Source organism: Lagopus muta, chromosome 10 (genome assembly GCF_023343835.1).
Source record: "Lagopus muta isolate bLagMut1 chromosome 10, bLagMut1 primary, whole genome shotgun sequence".
NCBI lineage: Eukaryota > Metazoa > Chordata > Aves > Galliformes > Phasianidae > Lagopus > Lagopus muta.
The window spans coordinates 11,452,986-11,464,113 of record NC_064442.1 but is presented as its reverse complement, the minus strand read 5'-3'; the positions used below and the strand labels follow the sequence as shown (position 1 = coordinate 11,464,113).

Sequence of the window (11,128 nt, the reverse complement as noted above, 5' to 3'; positions counted from 1 at the left end):
CACCCAGCAGCACACCTGCCCTCGTAGCACAGCCAGTGGCTTTTATAGCCACAGCCGTTTATTTCTCTTTGTATAAAGCACCAGGAAACAACAGTCATTTTTTGCTGGCCATGTTTTTATTTGTCTTTCATTTTAAACAGGGGAGCCAATGATACATCCAGTATTTAATTAAAAAAAAAATAAATCAGAAGGGAAAACAAATTTTCAGAAGACCGAGATGCTACATGCTATATTTAACCTAATTTTAATTCATGCTTGCTTCGGGGGGAAGGGAAGGGGGCAGGAATCATTCAGTAAAAACATACAGTAAAAACAAAATGTCTCACCATATAGAACTTTAACCTACAGTAATGTTGTACCTTAATTATTTCCATGCACACAACTAACATTACAAAATTTTTTAGAAATGAACACAATTAAGACTTCTAGGAGCATTTTATAATAAAGCGATTCCTAATTTCTTTTGTAGAGATCAAGCACCTCCAATTACAAATTCCTATACACAGTGAGTGCTTTACTTGAAATGAAAACTAGAAAAAAAATGTATTGGATAGCCTCAGAATAAGCCGATGTTAATATATATCCAGCTATGTAGGCAATAAAACCATAGTGCTAAACAAAAACTTTTATCTGAAACGTAACTCAAAAATTAAGTTGACTTTCTATAATTACAGAAATATACTTATTTGCTAAAATAAATAAAAGTGCTGCATATTAACACTTCACTATAAAGAATGCATACCAGAACATTTATAAATATTGAATGGGTTTCAGTAAGAATAGCTACTACAATAATGCTGGCTAAATAGAAGTGCATAATGAGAAGCACTATGGGTGGTTAATGTTTTGCCACATACTGCTGTTACCTTGAGGTAGATAACACATGCGTACCAAATTCTGCATTCGTTTCAGTTGCTGCTGGTATCATGTGTCTAAGAAATGTGTACAGTATGAAAGACTCTGAACGACGCATGGATGAAAAAAACCTTTTGGGAAAAATAGATATTCTCATGCAGTTATGTACAGTCTCACTGTGTAAATTTCAAGGCAAGTTTCTTTTTTCTGCAAAACATGGACACTGTTTTACTGAGAGAATGGTTTTGTTTTGCTTTGTTTTTTTACTTGGTTTAGTGCATTTTTTGTTACCTCCTGCATTTTGCATTATTTTGCTCTATTCTTTAATTTTGTGTGCAAACAACATGCCAGTTTAAAAACAAAACTAACTTATGTATAGAAAGTAATTCTGGATTGTAAAAACAATGGTAAACAGAAAGCTAATGAAATCCATACCAAAATTACACCGTCTGATTCAAGTAAAAAAATTACTTACACTAGTAATAAAAAAAGACAAACACAGCTCATGAATATAAAAGAAATGTCTGCTGAGTGTTTTAATTTAGATGTTTCAGAATGCTGCTGTACGTTTTGTGGGGAATCTGGGGAGATGATTTCATAGCAGAAGGCGTTAGCGTGGCCTGTATGGATTTCAGTGGCGAACCAACAGGGCTATGAAACTGAGGAATACCTATAGCCTCAAGCTGCTTGTTGAAGAGGAGTTCTCCACTGTTACTGAGAAAGCCCTCTCCTCTCTCCTTCTCCCCCAGCTTCCCCTCTTCTACTGGCTCAGGTTCTAGCATTTCAGCATCTTCTTTCTTACTAAAAAATTTGTCCAAATAACTGGTGTAAGTATTTTCTTTTTCAGCTTGTTCATCTTTCCTCACCTCACAACAGAACTGGTCTATGAGGAAGCACTCCTCCCCGTTACTCACAAACTGGCTGTCCCAAGAAGTTTGGTACAGAGCTCCTAACTGTGCCAAGTTAGCCATTCCCTTCTCCTGCTTCTCTCTGCTTACCGACTTCGATATTAATCCTTTCGACTCCATCTGAGACACCGAGCTATTCAAGTCATTTAATTTATCAACATCAGTAGGCTCGTGTTGTAAACTAAGCTGAATGGTTTCTGCTATAAACGAATCAAAGTCAAATCCTTGATTCTTCTCCCTTTCTTTTTCAACAAGTTGCTGTGATGCTTCCTCAAGCGCTATCTGGGCTTTCACCAATCCATTCTTTTCACATTTAGACTTGCCTTTCTTATCAGACTTTTCTTTGCTCTGTTCCTTCCAGTTTGACAGATCTATAATAAGCTTGGGCTCATAGTAATGGTTAACTTCACTGTCTCGCCAAACTAAATTATCTAGGTATGAAGATGACCTCATTTTGTAATTACAAGTGTGACTACATTCCAGATCACAGTATTTGTTTTCATGGTGATCTGAATACTGCCAGCAAGGCTCAGTAGAGAAGTGGGTGTCAAAAGCAGGATCCTCCAGATACTTTTCACGATCTCCATCCAAATATTTGCGAGGATCTACTTGCACTTCTTCCTCATCAGTAACATCAGAAAGAGCCCTTGGATCACGCTGAACTTCATCAGCTTCATAGTTATTATGAATAGGCCAGTCATGGTCTGAAAACTGACTTTCATGGTATCTGCAAAACAATTTCCTAAGCGTTAGCAGCTAAGAACAGTCTTCTAGCTCCCAAGACAGAGACAGTTACATTTAGCAATTCCCTCACAGAATAACGACAATTCAACATAGATGACAGAAGTTTTTCATTAATCAAATCAGGTACCTCTTCCAGGTTGTTTGTTGTTTTGCTTTTTTTTTTTTTTAATTTAATCTGGCATAAAGCAATCCTCATATGCACATCTGAAAGATTCAAATCCAGAATTATGTACAACAGCTCACTCCATCTACAGAGCTCTCTGTAAAGTTTAGCACACTTCAAATACCGCTACTGGCATTCTCTTTATTGCTGTAGGCATCGAGCATTGGACAAGAGCAATCTACACAAAAACATGGAGGGGAGGGAAAAGAAACTAAACAGTAATGGAAAGAGTAAACTTTAGATTTTAGATCCCCAAACATATCTCAGGAATATATAAGCATACCCACGTCAGTCTTATGAGTCATAAGCCCAGTGATTCTTTCTTAAGAAACAAGTAGAAAAGGAAACAATGCCCAGGAAGCAACATGACTTCAAATAGGAAACAATTCAGTCATGCTACACGCCACAGTAAGCAACAAATTTACCTTTCCCAATTATAAATATGGCTGTGACTTTCATCCATCAGCAGAATATCATCAACCTCATCTTCAATGTGAAAAGGATGACTTGAAATAGGCTCATCCGTTGGAAAGGAATAAATGCTCATGTAAGGATGGGACAAAGCTTCTTCTGCTGTCAATCGATCCATGGGACTAAATGTCAAAATTTGCTCCAGAAAGTCCAGTGCTGCAGAGTAGAAGGTATTTAAAAGGAGAAAAATGACATTTCAGACATCTAGAATTGAAGATCACAGCATAATGCTCAGCTCTGGAGGTGCGCATCTGCTTAGAAAGTGTAGCTCCCCAGCTGTGAGGTATCTATTTACTAGCACTTTACTGCCAAAAAAAAAACCCCAAACCACCATTTGGCAACCATAGTAAACAGAAGAGGTCAAACCTAGGAGCGACAATAAATTAGCCTAAAACAGGAAAAAAGAAATACTACAAGACAGAATGCTTCAAATGGAATCAGTACCCACCAACTGTCATGAAACACTGCTGTCAGTAACTAAGATTCAACACAGATTGTTTTGGGGACTTAAAAAAAAACAAAACCAACAAACAAACCAACATTCGCAAGAGTTGTTTTAAACTGACTCAATCCCAACATTCCTTTATATTTAGAATGCTACTGTCTCAAAATAGAGCAGCTTTGTCAGTCTCCCAGCATTAGCAGGTCCAGCACAGATGCATAATTCTACTCCCAGCATGACCAAGTAGCTACCATGTAATCAAGCTGTGGTGGGGTTCTTATTTTATTACAATAGACGACACTTCTTCAGAGAACACAGATTCTTCCAACTGAAACTTCCACAGAATACTTACAGACGTGCACTGCTATGTAAATCACCACTTTTCCATGATTTTTTTAATGACAAGAAATATTTCTTTGGAATTACTTACCTTCAGGACTGATGCCTGGAAGCAACTGAGTTAAAGGTTTGTGTGGCTCAGTCATATCATTTCTAATGTAAACTGGAATTACATTGAGAAGCTCCTGACGGTCCTCCTCATGTACGACAGGAATCGATTCTAGAATCAACTGCATCTGTTCAAGTTCATGTGCACCTAAAGACCAAGAGAAGACACATGCTGTCACTTCTACTTCAAGCACTTCCATCTCTGAATACAAGGTTATTGCATGCCAGTGCTTCCCTCCTTTCCCAAAGAGCTCAGGGCCATCAGAGGTACTGACACGTCACAATAAATACAGAAACAGGCTGCATCATCTCAACATCTCCATCCTATCGGTTCACTTCAGCAGTCTGCACAGCAGCCTGCACTGGACACCCTGCCATGCATTTACCGGGTTGAGCAAAGAAATGCTAAAGCCAAATCACTGAAGAGAAAGCAACTGAGCCCTACATTCCCAGCTGAGTCAGGACTGCTTCACATCAGCATACTACAGATCCCTAATACAGTCTATCAGACTGCCCATAGTTTGCTGCAAATAGAATTCTGCTCTACTATTACTCCATATCCAATCCATGCTAAGATTAATCAGCTTTATTCATTCCACTCTAGGTGAAATTAACATTCTAAAAGACTTATTAAGAAAAAAAATAAAAACCAATGTTATTTGAAACAGCTATTGGACTCCTCTGCCATTGCATCTCCCCAGGTGTTCTGGGATTTCAAAGCCCATTCTTCTTCCTGTTCCCTTTAGCCTTCCAGAAAGCAAGATGCCGAGGGGATGATTCAGACACAGGGAGGAAGTTACAGGCTGACCAAAACAAGCCCTCCAAACAACTCTGCAAAATAACTTGATTCAGAGTCTCAGGACAGGTTAAGTGAAATATTTCCAAACATGTTCACTTTCCAAATGCACGACTTTAACAAGTCCACTGTTCTTCAAATCAGAAAACAAAGGCAGCGCTAAATTAATCAGAAGGGCACAGCTGCATCTAAATAACTTTTTTTTTTAGTGTGTCTATGCAATGCAACGGGGGTACATAAGTGAGTCTGGAAATGTAAGATTTTGGTTATTAAGACCAAGTTAAAAAAAAAAAACCTGAATCACTGTAACATTGGCAAGTATTAATGCAATTCAAGGGAAAAAAAAAACAAAACAAACAACCAAAATGCTACTGGTGTCATCACACAGCAACTGCAATCCATCTATGCCAGTGCCAAAATCCAGACTTTCTCCCATGTTTCTCTATTTTCCAGTAGGAGTGCTTGGGGCAAAGCAATCCAATCCATCTCTTATCAGTTGAGCATTTATTACACTGGGAACATTTCTCCAGTAATTATTAGCTCAGTTAGCAACTCAGTGCAATCTAAGAAAATCCTCTCTGCATATTATTCACTGACTTCTGTAACATTATTTCAGGGCGACAGCATTTCTTTAATAGTACTTAATGAGAAAATGCTTCCACTTTCTTTATTTTGGTGTATAAAGGTAAGAATTACTGCAGAGGTTTTAGTCCACGTGCATCTAGGAGAAATGTGACTTTTGAATCACGAGCTCAAATCTTTGAGGGTTTTATCTACACAGCCCCAGTAAGCTGGGCCAACAGGAGCCAACTGCAACACAACAGCTGCTGCTGAAGGCCCAAAAGCCACACAGAAACCAGCATTTCAGGGGACTGCTCTAGACTCCTCTGCTCCATGGACTGGATGCCCATCAGCAGGGGGAGCACACCAAGTCATCTCAACAGTGCAAAAAGCAGTTCAGGTTTATCTGAGTCCAGTTTGTGCACTGAGCTAAAAATCAACACTGCGGTCAGGAAGGCTACCCAGAGATTGGCCTCAGGAAAGCACTCCTCATCCTAACTACAGCACCCCATGAGGCTGGAGCGCTGCTTCCTATTCTACCAGAAACATCAGCAGGTTACATGTCTCCTTGGGATGCTACACTGCATTTCAAAATCCTCGAGTCCTGCTGATACCACTGAAACACAAGAACATCTGAAGATTATCAAAGCTGGCAACTTCCTCAGGTCAAAATTGTGTACAGTGAAACAGAAAAAAAGAGGAGGAAGGGGAAACAGTCTACTTTTCCATCATCTAAAATATAAAGAAGCAAGATGCAATTAGATTGACTGAATTAAGAAATACTTATGAATGCAATACTTGGACCTCTCATAACCTTTAACACCCCTGGAAACATCAATTCACAGAACACATATTTAGAACACTTCTTACACAGCCAGTAAACAGAGCTCAACCAGATCACATGAAGATTAACCACGCGTGTGCTCACTAAGTTAAATTCTGCTATTTATTGAAACACACAACTAAGAACACAAACACATCGATTTATAACACAACTGTATGATAATACAGCATTATCCTGACAGTCGGAGAGAACTGATACTAACCAGGAAAACAAACCCTTCCTTAGGAATACCATCAGGCAACACCATTGCTTTTAGGAACACAGACAATATTTTTCTTCTACTCACCTGCAAAGAGGGTTTTCCCAGTCAGCATTTCAGCAAAGATGCAACCTGCAGCCCACATGTCAATGGCTTTAGTGTAGTTGTTAGGAGAAAGTAAAAGCCGGGGTGATCTGTACCATTTAGTAACCAATCCTTCAGAAAGATGGCCCTAACAAATACATGAAAACAGACAAACAAAATGCTTACTTACATTTTTTTGAGAAGTGTGTTTTTAATTACTTTTTTTCCCTTATGTTTTAATGCAACACTTGAAGATTGTGGTCTTGTGGTCTTAGGAGTAGTTCTGAGTCGTGCACTACCTTTCAAAATGGAACAGCACTGTCTTTATGAATAAACAGTAACAACAGACAAGCGTGATTCTACTTATTAGTCAGACACTACAATAAAACTTCATAATTCCCAGGTGCCAAATAAATGCAGACAAAAATAATTAGCTCTCTGAGGAGACATCACCTGTACCAGGAACGCAGCATCTCTGAATAAATCCCAGGAAATGGCCACACTCATACACTATGCATGTACCATTCATAGCCTTATCTAAGGCTTACTCACTTATGCCTCTACACGATGCTCTTGAAAAATCCCAACTTCGGTATTCACGGTTAAAAATAACCTGCTTTTTCTGAACACATCTAATTATGCTTTATTTTATGCTACAGTAATTGTTAATTGCCCCTATTTGAGATAAAAGACGTCACCTAGAGACCTGTTTCATTTGATTTGCAAGTATTTCATTTCTACCGTGTGTACGACCCCTAATCTGATATCCCACTGCTAAGAAGCTTTCTACAGACTGCACTTTACTCTAAGCACCTTGACAAGAACCAGCAATTTTATTTAATTCTGCAAGAAGGAAGATACTATTTTAAGGAGGCACGGTTGTCAGCGTATCACTTCAGTATTTCCACTCTTCACACACCTTGTGGGAATAATGAGGATCCATGATTCGTGCAAGACCGAAGTCCCCAATCTTCAGCACCAAGTCTTCGGTATTAATGAAAAGGTTAGCTGGTTTGAGATCTCTATGCAGAACATTTGCAGAGTGGATGTACTTGAGCCCACGTAGCAGCTGGTACATGAAAAGTCTGGCATGATCTTCCAGTAAAGGGCCTTGCTCTAGCAGATTAGCCAGATCCGTCTCCATGTATTCCTGGACAATGTAAACACAGTTCAGCTCTGTCAGGGAGCCCACATCATCTGTTAGCTGGCTTCCACTAGGACCAAGAATTTCAAATACTTTGACAATGTTATCGTGGTCAAGTCTTCTAATGATTTTGATCTCACGTAGAGCATGTTTAACACTCTGGGGATCCGTAAGGACAATTTTCTTGACAGCCACTCTCTTGTCACAGTCATTGTCGACAGCAGAAAAAACTAAGCCATTTCCACCACAGCCCAGTGGTTTTAAGTCCATATACCGAGAGCCCAGATCAAAACCATGAATGTTCATGAGACTTTCAAATTTTTCTGCCATTTTTAAATTCTTTACGTTTTCTTTTTTCTCAAACTACTAAGCTTCTGTAAACACACGGAGACACTTCCACTGGTATCTGAAGGAAAGGTCTTACGGAAAGGGAGAAGAAACACTTGGCTTCGACTGCAAGATGGTTTGTTGACACTCTCATTTCATTATGAGCCAGCCAGGCCTGTTGTGTCCCCTTGAATTTAGAGCCCGTCAGCTCTAGAACTCAAACCGAGCATAAGATAGAAAGATTGCAGCATTCATAGTTCAAGAAAGGTGCAGCATTTCTGCAGACATTAAAGAAAATACTCACAAGAAACTCAAACGGAATGAAATGACATACTATGCACTCAGCTCTACTGTGCTAAACTGGTTAACATTTAACAAAAATGTGAATAAATATGCACATAATAGGCTTCTATTAACATCCTCCTCCTCACAGTGCAGATACATTCAGTGTTGGACTGGTCCTGAGCAGCGTCATTCTATGGTGCTGGTAAGCACTATTTTTTTTCTTCTTCCTCCTTTTTCCTCTCCTTTGTTTACAGTCTGGTTAAACAGGAAACTGGCAGCTCTTGATTTACAAAAGATGCTTTCTGTTAATGATCAGGTGGCTCCAGCTCACCACAATCACAATCAAAGCTACCATCCATCTTACTCTGTGGCAACCTGAAAAGAAGACAAAAGGAGATCAGTATTCCAGCACGTACAGAAGTCCTCTTCCTCTCCCAGCTCCTAAAGTTGTCACTGATATACAGCTTAGTGTTCACTCACAAAACGCCAGGTCTCCACAGAAGCTGAACTACAAGTGACATATTCTTTTCATACTGCTTGCAGAAAGAAATCGACAATAACCACCAGAGCATCACTTCTAAACACGCGTTGTGAAAGTCTTATATATGTAACCTAGTGAGAATGTAAGGCACATAAACGAAAAATCTTCCAGAGTTTAAGCAGCACCATACCGGACCTGGAATTCTCCACGACAGCCGTTAGACACAAGTCAGCAACAATAACATCCTGTACCTCAGCCACCAAGTTTGGAAGTCATTCTTTCCACTCTATTTTTACTCAAAGCCAGAACTGGGCATTTAACTATTTTGCCATCAGACATAACCGAGTACTGTTCACAAAAAGGGTAAAGGATAAACTCCCAAGACTGACTGAGTTCCAGAATACATCACACGCATCCACTGCCTTAAATCCTTGCGACTTTGCACGAAGCTTACTCAGAGCCCTGTTTTACCTCTCCAGATTGATTGTTGCAAGAATCACAAGGACACCTCTCCTAGATATTACATAAATAACAGTTTACCAGCTACCTCCACATTTAGTCATGCTAGATTATAGAAAGAAATAAATCACAAGGACAGCATTTCGCATAACAACCAATGCAGTCTCCGTTTCCTCTAACATACAGGCACTTTCAGACATCATTAATTTTTCTAATAGCCCAATAAATGCAATTACTAGTTATGAAAACAAAAGTAGCAATTTTCTCGGTAGGTTTCCTTGTCTGCAGCAGCAGAACGCTGTCAGGAAAACCGCATTATATTTCTGCAGAATATCCTCACTGTTTCTTCCAAAAGCTCAGAGGCACCACATGCAGAAGAGTCAGAAGGCACACCCTGCACAGCAAGGCAAGCTTTGGCCAATTCCACTTGGATATTCTTCCCCAGGGACCAGAGTGACAGCAAGCTGCAGGATGTCCTAGCTTCAGTCTAAACATAGTTAATCACTGAACGCATGTGAGCTCTTCAGCCAGCTCTCTACGCAAACAAAGGTTTTCCAAACTGTCCTAGTATTCAGAATTAGCAGTTTTAAGGGAGAGCATTCCTCCAGTTAACATTTCAGTGAAACAACCAGGAATAAGCAGAACAAGTTTCCACACTCCTGGCAGCACAGCAGCTGACAAATTATTAATGTACTCTAAACAACAGCCTCTTAATTCGCTAATCAGAATTGCATGCAGAAATAATACAAAAGGCAGACTGGTGAACAGAAACGAGTGCAGCAAAGCCCCAGGGACCACCATTCACTCGAGCAGCACAGGGCTGTCCTGTAACAATATAAACAGATATCCTATATATGCAGGACACCAAGGCCCCCTTGCACCCAGGTGCGGACACCCAGGACAGCCCACAGCAAGGAGGAAGGAAAGGAAACACGTCACCCTCTGCTGGTTTTGTTGTTTAAATTGAGAGTGCCAAGTATAGCACTCCTATACCAAAAGCATTAACTTTTGCTTTGCTGCCCAGCCTCTTGGTTTTTATTTTTTTAAATAAAAGCCTAAAAATATTTTCTCCATCACATGCACCAGTTTCAGGCTCACTCATGTTGAGCTGCTGCCTGCTGATAAACTGGTTCACCGTAATCATTTTCCCTTCCAATCCTCATATCCCACAAACCGTCACAGAAATCCCTTGTTGGAGCTCCCACACGTCACATCTCATGCTTACCCAGGTCCAAGCCTCTGCTTCAACACCCTCGGCTGCGTTGTGTTTTATACCTGTAGGGCCATTTCGTACAGTTTTACTCTCCCTGCTAATCAAGCCTACTGTTTCATATCACTGATGTCTTCAACGTTCAGCAACACAAGGCTGGATTGCAGCAGTTGTGCAATGCATCTGGAACCTCCACTTCAGCTGGTTCCATTAAACACAGGAACTGATTCAAACAAGAACTGACCCACCAGCAGCAGGGAGTAGCACTGCAGGGCTTCTCACTAACCCAGCTGCTACCCCAAACACCATGAAAGCAGCAGCAGCAGAAGAGGATGACACTGCTGCTTTCCTTCAGGAGAGCAGAGTGATGTCCCACTTGGTCACGCAGCTGGGGGTCCTAATGCTTTCACTCTGAAACCCCCCCAAATGATGTGCTTTTCTACTACACCCTTCCACTACATAACCACTAATTAAGACATTTTCAGAAAGATTATAATCACTTCCAGAATCAGAGCAACTTAACAAAGGAATCAAGCATCTCTGATGACATCAGCAACCTGCTGCAGCCCTCAGTCTGACTCCCATCCTGCTACCAGTTCCCTGTGTTGCTCCAAGCAAGCAGCCTGTTCCCAAAGCCCTAGCCAGCACTCCAACCAGGAGAAAGTGCTGGGAATTGGACCCCCAAAAAGAGACAGTGTCTCATGGGGC

The 11,128-nt window shown here is 40.4% G+C and overlaps 1 protein-coding gene across 4 annotated transcripts in view; it reads right to left on the bottom strand.

Annotated features, from left to right (window-relative positions):
* Positions 1-94: 94 nt before the first annotated feature.
* The window catches only part of MAPK6 (mitogen-activated protein kinase 6), a 28,319-nt gene continuing 17,285 nt past the window's right edge, over positions 95-11,128 (bottom strand). For all 4 annotated transcript variants that reach the window (XM_048956880.1, XM_048956878.1, XM_048956877.1 and 1 more), the window contains exons 2-6: positions 7,434-8,645; positions 6,518-6,662; positions 4,014-4,178; positions 3,096-3,297; positions 95-2,490 (exon numbers count right to left, since the gene is read on the bottom strand). In XM_048956880.1, coding sequence (XP_048812837.1) covers positions 1,392-2,490; positions 3,096-3,297; positions 4,014-4,178; positions 6,518-6,662; positions 7,434-7,988 — 2,166 coding nt within the window. In that variant the 5' untranslated portion in view covers positions 7,989-8,645 and the 3' untranslated portion in view covers positions 95-1,391. The remainder of the gene's footprint in view (positions 2,491-3,095; positions 3,298-4,013; positions 4,179-6,517; positions 6,663-7,433; positions 8,646-11,128) is intronic.